The sequence below is a fragment of the Phyllobates terribilis genome, unplaced genomic scaffold (genome assembly GCF_046119375.1).
Source record: "Phyllobates terribilis strain yellow unplaced genomic scaffold, ASM4611937v1 Scaffold_9__5_contigs__length_417890890, whole genome shotgun sequence".
Classification (NCBI taxonomy): domain Eukaryota; kingdom Metazoa; phylum Chordata; class Amphibia; order Anura; family Dendrobatidae; genus Phyllobates; species Phyllobates terribilis.
Window position 1 is genome coordinate 386,746,705 of NW_027362769.1, and position 20,662 is coordinate 386,767,366.

The following is a 20,662-nucleotide window of genomic DNA, read 5'->3' on the forward strand; positions in this document are numbered from 1 at the left end:
CACCACTGAGCAAGACACAGAAGTACAAGGTGCTCAGATACACGGCCGAGGTGAGGAGGCTGAGCCCGACCACCACTGAGCAAGATCCAAATACAAGGTGCTCAGATACACGGCCGAGGTGTGGAGGCTGAGCCCGACCACCACTGATCAAGACTCAAATACAAGGTGTTCAGAGACACGGCCAAGGTGAGGAGGCTGAGCCCGACCACCACTGAGCAAGACACAGAAGTACAAGGTGCTCAGAGACACGGCCAAGGTGTGGAGGCTGAGCCCGACCACCACTGATCAAGACTCAAATACAAGGTGTTCAGAGACACGGCCATGGTGAGGAGGCTGAGCCTGACCACCACTGAGCAAGACACAGAAGTACAAGGTGCTCAGATACACGGCCAAGGTGAGGAGGCTGAGCCCGACCACCACTGAGCAAGACACAGAAGTACAAGGTGCTCAGAGACACGGCCAAGGTGAGGAGGCTGAGCCCGACCACCACTGAGCAAGACACAGAAGTACAAGGTGCTCAGAGACACGGCCAAGGTGAGGAGGCTGAGCCCGACCACCACTGAACAAGACACAGAAGTACAAGGTGCTCAGAGACACGGCCGAGGTGAGGAGGCTGAGCCCGACCACCACTGAGCAAGACACAGAAGTACAAGGTGCTCAGAGACACAGCCGAGGTGAGGAGGCTGAGCCCGACCACCACTGAGCAAGACAGTGGTGTTCAGAACAAATCTGCAAGCCATGCATTTGCGATACAATACATACTGTACAGGTGATGGCAAGAAAGGAAGTATCAGATTAGTGATGCAAAAAAGAAGCCACTAGATGGTGATACAGGTGACCGGAGTAACAGGTGTGGCTGATCTGTAGGATAATAGGATAGGTAGGATAATAATAATAATCCTTTTTATTTCTATAGCGCCAACGTATTCGGCAGCACTTTTTAGAGGGGACTTGTACAGACAATACATTATAACACATAACTCAGATACCAGGAGGAGATAAAGCCCTGAAGCTCACAAGCTACAGTCTGAGGGGGAAAAAAGGGAAACAAAAAAGGTAAATGGTAAAATGAGCTTGTATTATACGGTCCAGCCATAATATACTAAATAAGGTATTCACATAATGGTTAATGAATCCATCACCAGCCAGTGTGTGTGTGTGTGTGTGTGTGTGTGTGTGTGTGTGTGTGTGTGTGTGTGTGTACAGTATAGACCCAGAGGGCTATTAAATTTGTGTGTGAACAGATGCTACGAGGATCATAATTTTGAAGAAAATGTTGTATGGGCAAAATGGGGATTAGATGAGTGAGGTGAGGCAATAGGCCAGTCTAAAAAGAAATGTATTTTTAGCCACACTTAAAACTGTGGGTATTGGAAATTAATCAAATTGTCCTGGGTAGTGATTTCAAAGAATTGACGCAGCACACGAGAAATCTTGGAGATGGAAATGGGTGGTTCATAGTATTGAGGATGTTAATCTTAGGTCATTAGCAGAACAGAGGACACGGGTAGGGTGGTAGACTGAGACAAGGGAGTAGAAGTAGAGTGGTGCTGAACCGTGGAGCGCTTTGTGGGTGAGAGTAATACGTTTTTATTAGACTCTAGTGGATGGGCAACCAGTGCAATGGCTGGCATAGGGTAGAGGCATCGGTGTAGTGATTGGAAAGGAATATGATCTTGGCTGCTGCATTTAGGACGGATTTAGTGGGGAGAGTTTAGTAAGAGGAAGACCGATTAGTAGAGAGATGTAGTAGTCCAGATGCGAATGAATAAGAGCGACAGAGTTTTTGTCAAAGGTAAGAAAAGATCGAATTCTAGAGATGGTTTTAAGGTGTAGGTGACTTGAGCGAGTGAGTGATCAAGCAGCAATTTGTTGTATACTTTTAATACTAGGTGTACCTCGTTTCTGTCCAATAGCGCCATTTAGTGACTGCTTTTTGGCACCATCAATCAGTTACTTGCATTCTTGCCACCACAGCTGAGGGTGTACTGTACCACAGATGTATGAATTGAAGATTTGTTATGAACATCAGCTTCCCTCCCCCTGTCAAATTTTTTTTGTTTTCATGTGGAAGTATATTCTGTATTTTTAATGAATATGATTAATTTATAATGTCCTGGGTACTTACTGTAATCTTGTGTTCAAAGTAATGAACTGGCAGGAGATTTTCAATCAAGAGAAAAAGTTTTTTTTTAGGATAATTTCCTACGTTGAGTATTTTGAAGGGGTTTTCTGATGTTGCTTCAGGAGTGCACCGCTCCTCTGCCTCCTGGCTTCCTGCTTGCTGAAGGCATTGTGCTGGAGATGGAGCGGTCCCCAGGCAGCCTGGGAGAAGCGCAGGGAGACAGAGACTGGTCGAATCCAGAGGTCTGTCCAGCTTCAGAGCTGCATGAGCAGACTGCAGGGTGGCCCGTAACAAAGCAATGAGCTGTACACTCAGATTAAAAATCCCTCCTTTCTTTAGAGCACAGAGAATTTCTAATGAAGGAACCTGCAAAGTTGCTCATTTTTACAAGCCCCGTCGGAGGTTGTGCTACCCCCTGGAGACATTCCTGATATCTGTGTAAAATAATAATAAAAAATAATTATTTGCTCAAAAATGAGTGATTCACCAATTTCAGGGGTGTAAAGAAATGCAAGAGAGCAATAGGGTCTTATCCAGGTTAAAAGTATAATAAATAATGATAAAACCGCTCACCTTGTAAGGTTGTGTGAGACACAGCTCTTAGTAAAGAGCCTTAAGACCAGATGCAGCAGCTTCCATAAAATATCAAATGAAGGTAACCAGACTGTAAGAGTTTCTGGGCTTTCAGGAATTATGACAAAACTTATAGCAGATAAAATTATAAGTTTAATGTCGACACGTTTCAGAATTCACCGACTCCTTCCTCAAGACATCCATACAAAAAAAAATCTTTTTTTTTTCTTTTTTCTATGGTTGTCCTGAGGAAGGAGTCAATGAAACGCATTAAATCTGTAATTTAATCTAGTATAAGTTTTGTCATAATTCCAGAGGGCGCAGAAACACTTCCAGTCTGGTTACCTTTGTTTAACAATTCCAGAGGAGCAGAGGTTAGTGGTTAGGAGAGCCCAGTATCCTCAATACCATATCCAACAAGACAAAAATTGATGTTATCAATATCATGGATGACAAGAAGAAGAAACAAATCAATTTTGGAACAAATCAAGCCAGACATGTCACTAGAAGAAAGGGTCACCAAGCTACGACTTGCCTACTTTGAACACATCAAACGAAGAGAGCGATCAGTGGAGAAGGACATCCTGGTCGGAAGAATAGAAGGAACAAGGTGAAGAGGAAGACCAGCAACCCGATGGCTTGATACATTAAAGATAATGGCTGAGAAGACCCTGGTGGACCTATCTAGGCTGCACAAAATCATTCTTCCTTCACAGCGTTCATCCATCAAGTTGCCATGACTCAAGATCGAGCTGAATGCTGTTAGTAATAAACAATAATATTCTTGACCGTTTTAGACTTTGCGTTTGCTCCAAGCTCTGCTTGTATACCTTGTTGCCACAACTCTTTCTACTTTGTTCACTCCACAGTGATATGTAATGGCACAAATACTTCCTAAATGTAAAAAACACTGTGAAGCTCATTGAATACGGAGATGCACCCTCCAACCCATCCCCCCCCCCCAAGAAAAAAAAAAACACATGTGACAATTCTTAGTTTAACTTATCATTTAATTTTAATAAATAGCTAGAACAGTTTTCTTTGGTTTTTCTCGCTTCCTTTTTTTTCTTTGCTACAAGCTGCAACTCCCTCGAAGGGCTGGGATCAGGATGACACGACGCTGCAATTTACAAAAACACCGACTGTGGCTTTCGCTGATGGAATAGACTCTGGGGGCAATGCATTCTTAGTCCTGGTATTCTCCAGCTATATGACATTTTCCTTCATTTTAACGGGAGAAACGGGAGGGGAGCGCTATAAAAAAAGGGGGCAAGATTGGAAGCAAAACTTTATAAGGTACGTTGGAAACAGAATAACAGCCCATCAGTAACAGAGCCCTTGCAATCACACCTGGCATGCACCAGGATGTACGGACTGTGGGAACACAGGTGGAGATTTGGCAGTGATGTGTTGTAGGGAGATGAAAGATGAAATCTTAGGAGGGGACAGATACAGAGAAAAGTCTCAATGGATATGTGGGCTGAAATCTGACGTGGTTTCAGTAAAAAGCTGAATTCCTTTTACTGCTGTATTTCTTTCTCTGTCAAGAGAAAAAGAATTCAATTAGAAGACTTGTTTTTTTTTTTTTTTAATGGCAAATGTGATGTTATTTTTTTTTACCAGAGGCGCTTGGTGTCGTAATGGAATAATTAGTGGAGAAAACACAGATCGCTCTCATTTACCACTCTGTACACACACAATTGTATAAATATGTGCAATTACATATTTAATAGACAACCAAAGTTACAGAAACACCCAGAATTGCCTGATATTAATGGTATCCCTCGCAGTGAAGATGTCTATCGCGACTTTGTCCTCTGGCGTCGGGATGATCTTCATCGACATGTTAGAGATTATAACGATCGATCTTTCTTTTAATACTTACCGTAAATGTGACTCGGCACACATTTAAGCATTGTAATTTTCCAACCATGCAGCGCTTTTCAGGATGCAAGTTGTAAAACGGCAGCAGTTTTACAATATCTTTTTGTATTGTCAGCTTCTTTCATGCACAGCTGTAATATTTGCCAGCAAAATACAAATTCTGAATTTTATTAACAAGAACCACTTTTGGAAAGCTCATATCCATCTATTGTGTATTTTGCATTTTTTTTTTATTTTTTTACGTTGTTTTACAATATCAAGCCAGCCACGAATACATATGATGGATTTCTCTCATCATATGAGCAGTGAGACTACACACACACATACAGCTGTCAGGCACCATATCGGCAGTGCCACCATATCTGCAGTGCCACCCTTTGTAACGTATGTCCTCTAGGAGCCCGTGGTATGGTGCCTTTATTCTTTGCTGCTTATATTATTAAAGGGTAAGGAGAGGTGTAATGGTAGGGATGACAGGTGATGATTGTTAGACATGATGTAATGATTGGATTATATGGCACAGAGGAAGTCTACATAGTGATGTTAGGTAATATATAATGATGATGGGAAGAAACATTAATAGGTCTGAATAATGTCATTTAATAATACGTGGGACAATTGGGTTAGAAATGATTACCATTTCTATTGTTGTTTTGTATTAGAGGTGTATAAAAAAGTGACTCGTTGTATGTTCTATAGTAGTTCATCTAGAAATGAGTGCTATGGGTTGTCCAGTGAAAACAATCTATAGGATATGTGATAACTTATTAATTATTGGGGGTCCGACCACAGCAATCTTCACGATCCATAGATTGTGGCTTTTTTTTTTATCCCTAATGGGGCATTTATATGCCTCTTATAATTCTCATCCGCACCATAGGGAATGAATGGAGTGGCGGTCAAGCATGTTCACTCCCATTTCTTTCTAGTGGGGATATAAGTGCCCCGTTCTCCTGATTAGTGCTGTCTCAGCAGTTGGATCCCAAACAATCAATACATTATCAACTTGTTCTCAACGGACAACCCCATTAAAGAGAAATTGCTGCCTCACAAAACTTTTGACATGTTGGTAGTTTTGATTGGTGAGGTTCCGGTACCCAGACCTCCACCAGTTGCTAAAATGAAGAGTCAGAAATGCTCAGTTGAGCGTAGTTCTCCCCTCCAAAGCTGAAGATAAACTCCATAAATAGTCAATGAGCCCATTTGCAGTTTCGGAGAAGAGTTGGTCCCAGTTCTCTTATATGTTTAAAAGTTTTGTGATAGTGAAGTTTAGCTGTAACGGTGAAATACAGATGTGTGATATTAGAGCAGGAACAGAAAATGATATCCATAGAGAACAGGACGTGACAATTGATCAATGAGACACGCAGAACGGTGATTAGTCAATTTTGCACATCGTTGTAGGAAAAGTTAATGAAAAAGAGTAAAGACACCAAAAAAATCACGATGAAGCTAAATGAAGAGGACAAATGTGCAAATGGTACAGAATGACATGTATCAACACATGCAACAGGGGGGATACCTGTTAAACAGGAACAGGGAAGTTGTGAGGAAAGGATTATGCTATGGGAAAGGATAAAAAAAATACCAGTTTAATGTGAAGTAATCATGAATTAAAAAAAAAAAAAAAAGATGATTATTAGTAAAACTGCATCAGGTCCATGTATTGTGATTCATATACTGAAGTTTATGAAGTCATCAAAAACTATAGAAAAACTGTAAGCAATCTTCAATCTTGTACTCCTATTCACCGTGTGCTGTGACTATAAGGTAAGAATTAATATTATTGTTGGATATTGTGTAAATTCCGATGTCTTGAGACAATGGCTGCCATAATGATTATATCAGATGAGAAGAAGGATAGTGCATTTGCTCCATATTTCACTGTTATGTTACTTTTGGTAGGTACATTTTCTATAGACAGTATACATAAATCCATATGTGGTTGATTTCTGAAAAATTATGTCCTATGCTAAAACATGAGCTAATTCTTACCTTCAAGGTAGTTACGGGCAACAAATTTGAGAAGTTCATCCAATAGGATGACAGGGAAAGAAATCTTCAGGACAACTAACCACTTAGTAATGTCCAGAGGTGTCAACTTGAAGATCATCTGCAGGGCAAAAAGCGGTAGGATGTTAGGATAGGAAAGCATTATATAAGATGATATATGACTCGCTCAATACATTACTAATACATTTATTTCCCAGTTGCAAAATATATGACATTATCCTGAGTACGTTTTTCCATGCAGTGGTTGTATTTTATTTTACTCACTGGCAGAGGATCAACATAAAGGATCAGGAAATGGAGGGACATGGAGAGGCAGATGGAGCCCAGCAGCCAGATGTTGACCCATGGTGGCATCCTGATCAGAGACTGGTTCTCTGAAAGACTATTGTTGAAAAAAATAAAATAAGTATACAAGTGATAGCGGAACAGGAGTTCATAAGAATCCATGGCAAAACAAGTGCGATATGGACTTGCCTGTTCAGAGCATTGCACATCTCAATGGTGACCAACACGGACAAAGCCATGGTCATGGGAACTGGAGACTCAAAGATTTCACAATCCTCGCCTTCAAAGTCAGGATTGTCTTCTGTGCACTGCATGAAATGGCTCTGAGAAAGGAAGCGTAAGACACGAGATGAAATAAGATCTAGAATACCAAACTGGGGCAGACGACAACACCGTTCTGGCATTAATATGAGTTGGCAACTATAGCTGAACTGGAGTAGTATTTATCATGTTGAAAACGATTGTAATAAAGATCAAGAAATGGAGGACAGATGCTTACCAACTGGTAGAAAGTCACTGAAGGTCCATCTTCAGCACACATGAACCACCAAGCAGCAGCACCTACAGTGGCAGCACCCACATAGCCTGCAAGGAATCAACATGTCTTGTAGTTAACTGTGGTAAATGTTGAATTTTTTAGAGAAACATAAAATTATGCTGTTTTTTTTTTATCAATGTAAAAGGTTTGTAGCATCACCTCCAATGGCCATGTAACGGAAGAAGAGCCATCCACTGATGAGGGGTTCCTTGGGGCTACGGGGTGGTCTGTCCATGATGTCCAGATCGGGGGGATTGAAGCCGAGTGCTGTAGCGGGCAGACCATCAGTGACCAGGTTGACCCAGAGCAATTGTACAGGGATCAAAGCCTCAGGCAGACCCAAAGCAGCGGTCAGGAAGATACTGCATTATTAAAAGCATGTTGCAATCAGCTTATGCAATCCAACAACCAAGTAAACAATGGTGAATGATCATTATCACTGTCTAAACACCTCAAGAACAAAACAGTTCTCTAACAATAAAAACATATTAAACTCACCAGACGACCTCTCCTACATTGGAGGAAATGAGGTAGCGGATAAATTGCTTCATGTTGTTGTAAATAGCACGACCCTCTTCTACTGCAGACACAATTGTGGAGAAGTTGTCATCAGCCAACACCATTTCAGAGGCTGTCTTAGCTACAGCAGTACCGGAACCCATGGCAATACCAATCTCAGCCTTTTTAAGAGCAGGGGCATCATTTACACCATCACCAGTCTGTTGGAAGTTACCAAAAAAAGGTGTGAGCCAGAATGGAATCAAGAAAAGAAGGAATAATTAAAGAATGTATAGTCATAAATGAGAACTCCTACGTGAATAATTTCACCCACCATAGCTGTGATTTCATCAAAGGACTGCAGGAACTCCACAATCTTGGATTTATGAGTTGGCTCAACTCTGGCAAAGCAAGAAGCACGTTTGCAGGCATCTCTTTGTTCAGCTGGTGGTAGATCATCAAATTCACGACCAGTGAAGGCACGTCCTGATACATCGTCATCCTCACCAAAGATGCCAATACGACGACAGATGGCAATAGCTGTGCCCTTGTTATCACCAGTGATCATGATGACACGAATACCTGCTTCACGGCAAAGTTTAATTGAGCCCATGACTTCCTTACGAGGTGGGTCCAGCATACCCACACAGCCGACAAATGTCAAGTCAGTCTGTGGAAGAATGAATGTGTCATAAGAAATGTAGTCCTTCATCTTGGCGAATAATAGTTGATGCTAACTCTAAAGTATGGATCAGTATAGATTATGCATAAGATAATAATGAACTGATGTCTGTCAGTAGTGCAGCCAGTGTGTCTTTCCATTTATTACCTCATAGTCAACAAATTTGGTGGCATCATCGAGAACCATGTCTTCTCTTTTTGGTGGGGTGTCTCTTGTAGCGAGAGCCAAACAACGCAGGGTGTCTCTTCCTGTGCCCCACTCCTTGATTACAGCCAAGATCTTATCCTTGATGCCTGAAGTGAAAGGCACACGTGTTGTGCCCACACGTACATAGTTGCAACGGTCAATGACACCCTCTGGGGCACCCTATTGTTTTGTAATAAAAGTATAAAAATTAAATCTTTAATGATTATTCAGGGTCTTCACTAATACGCAGTATGGCAGTGGGCTAGCTCGACTTTATTCAATTTATGTGTTGGCTTTGGTTTACAAAAGTCTAGTACAAAGTAATTTGGACAAATATATTAATTGTTTGCACACACAAAAAAAGTGACACACGAGTGCCGTGTTCTGGTGTTTTTTTTTTTTTTTTTTCAATTCAACAGTCGGCATGGCCAAATGTAGTTGTAATTTGCACCAAATCTTGTGTGTGGTCCACGGTAAGTCTCCTAAAACTCCGCATAAGTAAGAAAGGTATCTAGCTTTCATAGCCAGGGGCGCCCCTGATTAATTTAGCATGTAATCAGACAACATTACGGTTATCAAGCATTAATAGACGTGCCCCAATGTATCTCGGCTTTTACCTTCACAAACATCTTGTTACCAACTGCGGCACGGGAAGCTTTGGCGGGTGTGCAGTAGACCGACATGGACTTCCTGTCACGGGAGAACTCCAGGGTGAATTCTTTCTTCATCAGCTGTTTAATAACCTGGGAGAATCGTTATGTGTTAGAATTTTTGTGATCTAACAAATGTTGGGGGATTTTCTCAGTTTTGAAGCAAATGGGTTGCTGGAGAGAGATTTTTTTTTTTGATTACATAGACATTTGCTGTAGTTTAAGTTTTCAAAAGCTTTTTATCATTCATTGAACACCGAAAACCTGAACTTAGAGCCGTATCCCCAGACTCAAGGGAAACTGTTCTAAATTGCGGTACTTAATACCACAATGGCATGTGTTTGGGACAGTATGTTTCATGGGATCATTAAGGACAGCATTGCTAGAAGGGAGTTAGGTTTCTTGTACATGACGAGCACAAGGCAGGTGTGCGGTATACAGAGTTCTTGATACCCTCCTGCCAGCTTGCTGAGTGCTGCATAATTAGATTTCTATAATGGTAGAAGACAAGCAGCTGGGGCTGTTTGTCACCACAGGCAGTGGTTCTGGGAAAGTAGAAGGTTATTCCTTCTTGTGTTAGAGAAACATGATAAATGTAGATTCAAGTTCTCCAGGGTTATACGTTTGGTTATCTAGTACCAAGCTTTATAGATGGTTTTATATAGAGTCTCTCACAACTTTGTTAAAACAATGTATGTCTTCCAGAACTTACAGAGTTGCAGGCATTGGCACGCTCTACTTTAGATAGACTCTTCACATCTGTGTTAAATACGTTCATTTTCTCAACAAGGGTAGTCAGAGCAGTCTCAGTTGCCTCTCCAACCTTCTCAAACACTCCTTTGGACTAAAACAAAATTCATTTATTAAAAAAAAAAAAAAAAAAAAAAAAAGTTCATTTATGGTAGTTTCCATACCTACATCCTTCATCACTTTACTTGTTAATATAAGATTTGTTTTTTTTAATTTCTAGCTTAAATGCAGCAATAACAAACAGTGCATAGAGCTTGCATTTTCTTCGGTTATTTTTATATAGGGTTTACATCAGTGCCAAAAAAAATAAGTTCCTTGGCCCTTGCATGATTGCGAGCCAAACTGGAGGCAGGGACCATACAAGTACTATGAGTAGAAGAAAGTGCAAAATAAAATAAAAACCGTAGAATGTAAAATAATTAATGATGATGAACACACATTATTCATTTTAGTGGAAAGTGAATCAATAGTTTTATTACTACCAAATCTTTTAGCTCATGCAATAAGTGTTAGATTAAAAAAAAAAAAAAAAACCCCAAGCCTTATCCTCCGAAAGTGAAATTCTAGTAATCTCCCGTGTTTACCTCGTTGAAGTCAAGAGAAGAGTCATTGCAAAGTGCACAGATTGTGGCCAATTCCACTAGCCCATCATACTGGCCTGCCTTCACAGTCTTATCACTCTTCATACTGAGATGACACCACAGAGAAAGACAAGGCCAAGCCCGGTGTAGGTGGAGATGAGAAGGAAGAGTAGTTTATGAAAAAAGTGAAAGAGAAGTACGATGACATGCAAAAATGAGGATAGCAGCAGTGACTGACAGAGGGAAAATTATAAAGACAAAACGGCAGCGGATAACGTATAGGGAAAAGTGCTTGATGAGGATAGGAAACCGATATTTACCAGTTTTATGGATGCGTATTACTGGCCCATTTTTGTACTCGTGTTTCGTGCAGTAGCTGTCTATAATGCTGCAGGAATTACTCCTGACAATTCAGAACACTCTTATATGGTTGCAAACATTTGCCTCTAATCTACTTCTGGCCGTGCACTGATCATCAGTTTTGTAATGAATGACATTGGGAAGTGATGAGAAAAACGCTGGTTGTAAGTTTTAGTTTAGTGAAGGTTTTTTTTTTGCTGACAAATATTAGGGCTTCTACACAGTTATTGGCGGTCAGTGCCAAATTTGAGAAGACTTAAAACTTACACATCTCCTTCGGGGGCATAGGTGGATCCAGTGATGGAGAACTCATTCAGGGAGCAGACATCGGCCTCAACTTTATCAATGACAAACATCTGCAGGAAACAAAAATATTTCATTTCAAAGATGTGTTAAGTAAAAGCTTGATGTATTATGGACTAGGCACTGGTTTTCTCAATTACTGCTGATCATTTCAATATTAGGTAAAAAAAATGATTAGAAAGCCATCGTGATGTGGGTTTTCAGCATAAATATACCGGTCTTATCAGGTGTAAGAGATCTATTTAAAAATGTATGCAGTTAGTATTAAAAAAATTGGGCAAATCCACTTTAATTGACATAGATACTGCCCTTTCTTCTTGGGTAATAGCCTACAGTATAATCGTACCCTGCAGACGGACATCTGGTTGGTGGTCAGAGTACCAGTCTTATCAGAGCAGATGACTGATGTGCAACCAAGAGTTTCCACAGAGGGCAAGCTTCTGACAATAGCATTCTTCTTAGCCATACGTCTTGTACCCAAGGCCAGACAAGTGGTGATTACAGCGGGGAGACCTGCGTGTATAAAGAGCAATGAGATAATGTATGGAGAATATATTATGGTGGCATTACCTTTTTTACGAGCAGTAGTAGTATATGAAACAAACCTTCTGGAATAGCAGCTACAGCCAGAGCCACAGCAATCTTGAAGTAATAAACGGCTCCTTTGATCCAAGAGCCACCATGGATGGGGTCATTGAAGTGTCCAATGTTGATGAGCCATACAGCAACACAGATGAGGGAAATAACTTTGGACAGCTGCTCTCCAAACTCATCAAGTTTCTGCTGAAGTGGGGTCTTCTCTTGCTCTGTGGCTGCCATCTCGTCACGAATCTTACCAATTTCAGTGTTGGCTCCAGTGGCAATGACCACGCCAATAGCCTTTCCAGCTCCTACATTGGTACCCTAGAAAAGATTAGAAAGATATAAAAAAAAATGTCTAATAGAAAAAAAACAAACAGAAATTGAAGACTAGAAATACTTACGGAGAACAGCATGTTTTTCTTGTCCTGATTGACAGCTCTAGGGTCAGGAACAGCTTCTGTGTGTTTGATGACAGAAACAGACTCTCCTGTAGGAAGCACAAATTTTGGGTTAGGAATCTGTAAAATACTCTCAATTTATATTTGAAAGTGGCTCAACACACCTGTCAGGATGGACTGGTCAATACGCAGGGTGGTGGACTTGATGCTGATTAGTCTGATGTCAGCTGGGACTTTATCACCAACTAGGAGAAAAAGAAAGGCATGAATATAAGCAACATTAGCCTGTCTTGTTTCTACAGTACTGCATTGTATGTATTCACAGTTCTGGCCTGGCAGCTCTATTGCACCTTGTATTTTACAATAGAAGCTGTTTTATACATTGAAAAATATATTTCTTGTTTTGGTAGAAAATGATTGCCTACACCAGAACAGATTATATATTATATACTACAAAGAAAATGGATCCATAAGATATTGATTGCTAATAATAATAATAATAATAATAAAAAAAAAAAAAAAAAAAAGTTCGCTATTAAAAGGTATCAACCACTGATCACTCTCAAATCTTAATATTTTAATTTACAAAAAGCATGCAAATGGTGTAAAAATATAATTTTGAATATGTTATTAATATTGTATAATGATGATGAAGAGCCTGAATGTACCATTTGGAACAGGAAAAATATATATCTTTGTACCGTGTTAGCCAGTAGATAGAAAAATATTAAGATTTGAGAGTCCTCAGTGGTTGGTACCTTTTAATGGCTAACTGAAAAGATGGCAACAAATTGCAAGCTTTCGAGACTACTCAGGTCTCTTCATCAGGCATAGTATAACACAAAATCTGAAGAGTCACATATTTATATTCAAGACACAGAAATAATGCAATAGATGAGGCAAGTGACATAAAGGAGAACTGTTAGTATGGGAGAAGGTTAAACAGTTGTGGCCGTAAATATTGAAATAGTTCATATATAAGGAGTGTGAACGTTTTATTGTCCTGTGATTGAAGTCTGGTCCGAGGTTTTAATGCCCCTACATGTCTGAGGAGCACATTCCTTAGTTGATATAGAAATACATGGCTGATGAAGAAACCGGAGTACTCTCGAAAGCTTGCAATTTGTTACCATCTTTTCAGTTGGCCATTAAAAGGTACCATTTAGAAAAGTCATTTTTTTTGTCACTACTTATTGCATGTTAGTCATTTATGAAGAAGTCTCAGAGTGGAAAATATAGAAGTCGGAAGTTTTTGGTTTAACGACTTAACATCCCACTATTTCAAGCCCTATGCCTTAATGTGGATATTAGGAGATAAAGGCTAAAATGTGGGAAAGGGATTTTGGGAACTAAGACAATGTAATGTCAGCCATGTAGATGTCAGCCCTGCAATAACTCACCTGCTACCTCCACAATATCACCAGGCACAATCTCTCTTGCCTTGATTCTTTGTACTGATTTTCTGTCACTGCGGTAAACTTTTCCCATCTCGGGTTCATATTCCTTGAGAGCTTCAATGGCATCTTCAGCATTTCTTTCCTACAACGCAAACAGAAATTTCTTAGAGCTTTATTACCTGGAAGCAGACTTACAATATTAATGTTTTGAGAAGTATTATAATTTTACACTATATTTGGGCTCCTATTTAGACTTGTTCAGACATTCACTATTCACGGCCCGAGCGCAGATCCCAATATCTGAACTGGCTACGATTTTCCTGACCCAAACTCAACAGTCTCATATACGTCTATACCTACAAGGCCTGACATTTCCTGAGTTTGGGTCAGGAGACCTGCTGGTTTGAATTTCGGAGGTGGAAAAGGAGCAGGTCTGTTTTATTAAACACCCTGGATTATTAGCTAATCATATGATAATTACCTCACAGTAACACTTATATACTTAGAATCCTTGAAAGTCGATGATATGATTTTTATCATAAGTGACGATTTCAAACAGAAAAGTATTTGGTTGTAATTATTTAATACACAAGAAAAGATGTCTGGATCTATATTGGGTACGGTGATCTTACCTGCCAGACTCCTACAACTGCGTTAGCGATGAGGATCAGCAGGATGACAAAGGGCTCCACAAAAGCTGTGATTGTCTCTTCACCTTCTTCAAACCAGGCCAGCACCTGCAATCCACACACCGTTATCATTCTCCACAAGAACAGGTTCTGTGTATACCTTTATTCTTTAAGGCTATCGTTCAATCTTTGATGCGAGAAATAACTGAAGTTGATTTTAAAAATCTTATATTTTTCTATTTACTCTTTTCATATTCTCATGTCCATTTTAACAATTGCACGCTATGATTTATAGGTCCTATTTTCACATCACTCGTACATTTATTGCTGTGTTTAATGTTAAAGATGCAACTATGAAAACTATTTCTATATTTTATCTTTATACTATAGCTCTTTATATTATAACTCCCCTTTTATTTAAAATGAGCTCTGGGGCAGTGTTATCTTCCACACAGTGTCCTCCCCAGAGCCTGGAAGAGGCCATTTACATAAAGTGATAAAAGATGATTTCTCAACAAGGCAACTGATAAGAGGCATACAGGTAAAGTCCTTTCAGCAGTCTATAACCTGTATGCCCATATTAATAGTTTAGATAGGTCAAATGTGCTGACAGATTCCCTTTAACATAGACTTGCAATTAAGGAGGAGGGCAGTGATCGGCTAAGCACTTCTACTCTGTCATTTCAGTGATTGTGGCAAATCTCAGCAGCACTACCATAGAAGAACGAGACAGCGCCCAATTCAGGTGAAAAAACACTTTATTCTGTAGGGAGGACTATGTGAGGCTCATTATTCTGTATGGAGACCTATGTGAGGCTCATTATTCTGTATGGAGACCTATGTGAGGCTCATTATTCTGTATGGAGACCTATGTGAGGCTCATTATTCTGTATGGAGACCTATGTGAGGCTCATTATTCTGTGTGGAGGACTATGTGGGGCTCATTATACTGTATGGAGAACTATGTGAGGCTCATTATTCTGTATCGAGGACTATGTAAGGCTCATTATTCTGTATCGAGGACTATGTGAGGCTCATTATTCTGTATGGAGGACTATGTGAGGCTCATTATACTGTATGGAGAACTATGTGAGGCTCATTATTCTGTATGGAGGACTATGTGAGGCCATTATTCTGTATGGAGGACTATGTGAGGCTCATTATACTGTATGGAGGACTATGTGAGGCTCATTATACTGTATGGAGAACTATGTGAGGCTCATTATTCTGTGTGGAGGACTATGTGAGGCTCATTATTCTGTATGGAGACCTATGTGGGGCCCATTATACTGTATACTGAATGCCACGACTTTGTCCAAGTTTTTCATTTTGGCCCTCTGTGTGTTTAAGTTTGACATCCCTGAGTTAGAAGTATGTTGCTCATATCTTATGGACTGTAAACCATAGTGATCACTTTATTTATAAGACTATAAATGTGCTGCTTTTTGTTTTTGCCTGTCTAGGACAGTGGACAGGAGTTCTGAGTAGAGCTGTGTCACAGCAGAGCCTGTGTCATTATAAACAGCATCTTAAATTACATTAGAGTAGATTTACAGCTATTTTATGGGGCCCTCCCATACTTCATGCAGCTGTTGTGCTTGCAAAACACATAGCCACCCGGGCCTGTCACTCAGAGCGGCAAGAAACACCCTCTGTCTCCCCTGACCTCCCCTCTCTTGTGGGGCCTCCTCCTGCGCTCTCACAGCAGCTGTCTGACACTTGAGCTGGCCACTGGCTGGATCGAGTTATCTTCAAGACAAATTTAACCTGCAGAATGTGCCGCTCATTGGGAAAAGAAAAGGTCAGGGTTAGAGCCCAGTTAACCCCTTCACTGGCCCATATCATGTGTGTTCTCAAAACCAACCAGTTTTATGCTTCTTTGGTCTAATGGTCATACACTTAGTAATATTGTGCAAAAATTAAGTAGAATCCAGGTGTAAATATAGATATGTATAATGTAATGTAATCTGTCTGATGGCATACAGGGAGGGAGCGCTGGGGTATTATATTTCTATGCATTGTTCTATAGAATGGTGAATACACATTGTAAAGCAATCTCATTATTTAAAGCTCTAAACTATACAATCATTGGACTCCTTATACTCTGAAATGTATGTGGTGACCCCTCCATTCTAGCTCTGGCTTTTCCTTTGTTGTACAACTCTTTCCAAGAGCCGTACGTGACTGCGTGATAAAGAGACCGTGTGGGGCATGTTCACATGAGGGTTATGAGCTAAGAACCGCCTGGTTTTTGTTTGGTAACAGGTGATCGGTATTTTTCGCCACATAGTGGGTTTCTTTACAGATAATCTAAATCTTTCAGGATCGCTGCCCTGCAATTAAAGAAAAGCTTTTTTTTTTTGCAGAAAAAAATACTTAGTCTTTTTTTCAACTGTAGGTGGAATTAACACTTCATTTTTAATTTATCAGTAAAACAAAAAGACAAATATGCATCCAGTATTGCACATATTTGTGCTGAAGGAGAAAACGACACCATTTATTACAGTTATTGCCTGTGGTTCATACACTAGTGTACACCTAGACCAGGAATCATGGGCATTTGTTACACTATAGAGGAGCTCATTCTATTGCTTTCATGGAAGAAGAAAAAAATTTTTTAATAGTGTATGTTGCGGTAGAGCTGAAAGAGCGTGACAGAGCCCCCTTCTGTTCTAGGTTGTTACCATTATTTCTGCCATTTTTAGAGCCTCTACTCATCACCTGCTGTAAGTACTTACAAAAGATATGATGGCAGCCAGCAGCAGAATTCGGACAAGCAGATCTTCAAACTGTTCTATGACCAGTTCCCAAAGGGATTTTCCTGTAGCAAGGAGACAAGTTTATGTCAGCCATGCATGCTGTTGTGGAATTTTTGGCTGATTTTTACCATTCATTTGCCACAGTTATTTCCACCACGCACACCTAACAATTCGCCAAATTTTGTAAGATATTCAGTAAAACGGCTTACCCTCCTCAGCTGGGAGCTCTGGTCCACAACAACAGTAGCAATAAAGAAAAAAACAAAACAATAATCTGTTACTATTATAAAGGTACATCAATGCATACACTAAGCTTGGATTTGCAATTATTCATACACCCTGGTAATATTTATATTAAGGCTTATTGTGTGCCTGATTTCAATCCTGAGGCCTAAACTAATGTGAGTAAAATATATATCCAAGAAATGACCCATATGTTACATATTCTTATACACGTAACCCTCTTCCTTTACCTAATATAAGTTATCCTAGAAAACCAGTATCTGTACTGACAAGCGATGTATCAGCTTAGTTCTTCTGATAAACTCAACAAATGATTATTTCATATGTGATTTTTCCAAAGTGAGAAATTAGGGGCAACATATGAGCACAGGTGGTTCGTAACAGAGGTAATGATTGAGAACGAAGCAAATGTGCAGTCAAATGACCATGTTGATGATGTGTGTGCGTGAGGCTATCCTGAGGGTTATGTGACAGCTTTATAAATCCCCCTGCCAGATTGTGTCACGCAGATACTATGTGTGATCCTCCTGCCACGGGAACAGAATGCTCTGGGACATGAATCTCTGGATCTTGCACCACACGGTGATGTGGGCCAACATACTGCTGGGCTGCGAACCCTCAGGTGCCCTGTAACCTACTCGCATCCAGAAAGAATACAGCAGAATTTCTACACAGTGTTTTACACCACGTAATACTAAATAAATCATGTAATGACTTAGAAAATCGCTTTTAATTATGATTAAAAGAAAAGATTTAGTTGCCAGAAGAAGTGGATGAAACTTGTGATATACTGTCCTCTGCACTACAAGAGAAGCAAGTTTAAGTAGAAAACATTTTCCCAATGGTTGTAACTTTATATATAATTCAACGTACGTCTGGAGCTTTATTTAGCCCTCCGACTATAGTATTTCCTGCTGGCTACCAATATGTCTATATATAGAGATGCATGACTTATTATGAAAGTATTTTGGGGCACACTGTCTGACATTGAGAGTGGGAAGACCATAGGAAGGATCTTGTCTCTCAGCAGTTTGCAGCCTGGGACTCTCTTGAAGGACACAAGTGAGATGGCTGTATAAGGAGAGTGACATCATGAGCTGGATCCAATGCCCCAATACTAAAATACTTCTCTCTGCCATGTGAGAAGCCTTCTAGGTTACAATGTATAGTGTTAGATATATCGCAGCACCTACATGTCCCCTTGCAGACTGTTATGGAGGTGGCAGTATACGTCTAATGTCATTCTGTGCTATACATGTCCGCTAATATGCACAGCATGTGCAGTATGCAGAGCTATACATAACACTTGGCATATGTTCTTCCTCGTACATCTATATGTCAATATGACACATTTCGCAGACTAGTATTTTGTAGCTGTCATCTAGTCACATAAAAGCTAAAACACACTAATAAATGTATATCTGTGCACTTTCCAAATCAACACAGACCTCAGTGTTGGCTATTCTGCTCCGCCGGCTCATGTAGCTTTGATTACAAGAATGTGACATTTACAGAGATCCCCTCGTCGTCCCCCAGGACTAGTAAAAGATAATCATAGCAACTCTGTAATAGCTCTGTAAGGGAAGCCTGTTTTGTATGTGCAGGGATGTAGTGTAGAGTTGTATACAGATAAAGTCATCACTATATATATCATTTATAAAACCTTACTAATACAGAACTAAGAAGCATCATGGACAAGATAGGATATTGAGAGATGTAACTCTCCTTCCTAATACTGGACGACTGCAGACAGCCGTCTGTCATTCACAGCCGGGTGACAAGAGGCACAGAACAGATGTCCTCAACTTCACAGGCATTTCAATGCAAAGTACATCACTTAGACTTCTAAAAGTAAGATCTGCAGATATGGCTCATATCATGTATTCAGCCTACAGATGACTAGACAAGTCTACTAGCCTACAGCCCAGACTACCTAACTCTAATTTAGGCATTCATTGTACTCATCCTTTACATCATATACAACTGTCCTGAACATACATGACGTATTAGTAAATCAATAGTATAATACTCAATAAACAATAATAATACTTAATCATTATTAACTACAAAATATAAAATAACGTTGACAATCATGTTATCAGGTCATGTTGGAAATAATACTTCATTTCTTAGTATCGATTTAATAACTTTGTTATGTAAGTTGTGGATTTAGTACGATGTGATACGAGGATTGAGAGTGCACGTTCAGTAATTTGTTATAAGCTCCATTCCCCGAGTTTTGCTTTTTGCAGTGTTTTTACAATAGCTGCTTGCTTTACTTGTGGATTGGGCTTCATCGGTTGTGTCTGATCTAGAAGTGTGAGGCAGGTGTTAGAGTTGGTCACAGTACATTTGTAGCCCTGTATGAGAAGTGCGAAATGTGCTGTAATAGTATCAACTTAATCTAAGTTTGTGTAATATAGAACAACATACATGCAGTATATGACAGATTTCTACCGATATATTATGTATATAAAAGTTGACATACCATTGGGTCCAAACTTGTCAAAGTTCTTCTTGACTTGATCAAGTGACAGACCTGTGTTTTCATTGACCCCAAAGTAGGCGAGGCATTCCTCTGTGTTTTTGGTGTGTGCGTCCTGCATCCTTCCCTTTCAGCCCTGCCACAAAGGGCTCACCTTGTCCTTAAGAAAAAGTGGTCTGTTTCCCCCCACCTCTTGTGGTTGACAGTCTTTAATGGACAGGTCTCCCCTTTTCTGCAGCTGAGTATTGCAGCGGATTCTCCCTTAAGAGCCGACCCGTGGCTCAACAGCTCATCTCCTGCTCTGTCCTTAGCAGGAGACTGGATCACCCTCAACCCTGGACCCCACACAGAAGCTGTCAGAGAGAACCTTTTCTGGAGAGGTGCTTATAAGAGGGTTAGGAAGCCCACACCCCTACCTTGCATTTCGATTGGTCAGGGATATGACTGATGTCAGTTCATGCATTATCACCCTGTCCAGCCCTTTACAGAAAGGAGACCCTCTTTGGTTTTTTGTTTTTGCTGACTTGATATGAGCTTTGTAGGCGTTTCACACAGACACACACTCACACACACGAACCTGTCACTCAAAGTCCAGGACAAGCTTGTAAGAGAACCCAGTAGGTGTCCCTCCCTCAGATCCCATCCTGGCAAGCTCTTGCCTTTCCCCTTCCACTAAACCCATTCAAGTTATTTTTGTCACCTGTCCATAATTGTTATATATATTCGGACGACAACTACACA

The 20,662-nt window shown here is 40.2% G+C and overlaps 1 protein-coding gene across 2 annotated transcripts; it reads right to left on the minus strand.

The window, feature by feature from the left end:
* Positions 1-3,687: 3,687 nt before the first annotated feature.
* ATP2A1 (ATPase sarcoplasmic/endoplasmic reticulum Ca2+ transporting 1) lies at positions 3,688-20,304 on the minus strand. Of its 2 annotated transcripts, XM_073648649.1 has the most exons (23): positions 19,925-20,304; positions 17,403-17,420; positions 17,173-17,255; positions 14,438-14,542; positions 13,809-13,947; positions 12,573-12,653; positions 12,412-12,497; positions 12,034-12,331; positions 11,775-11,941; positions 11,393-11,481; positions 10,769-10,871; positions 10,147-10,278; positions 9,402-9,527; positions 8,746-8,964; positions 8,251-8,586; positions 7,917-8,137; positions 7,578-7,780; positions 7,380-7,465; positions 7,070-7,203; positions 6,860-6,977; positions 6,578-6,695; positions 6,105-6,145; positions 3,688-4,238 (listed from the first exon to the last, which is right to left on the minus strand). In XM_073648649.1, exons 1-22 carry the CDS (start codon positions 20,040-20,042, stop codon positions 6,141-6,143), a joined length of 2,985 nt encoding a protein of 994 aa, XP_073504750.1. In that variant the 5' UTR covers positions 20,043-20,304; the 3' UTR covers positions 3,688-4,238; positions 6,105-6,140. The 2 variants fall into 2 exon arrangements, with proteins under 2 accessions (XP_073504750.1, XP_073504749.1); XM_073648648.1 differs by lacking the exon at positions 6,105-6,145.
* Between the last annotated feature and the right edge of the window lie 358 nt (positions 20,305-20,662).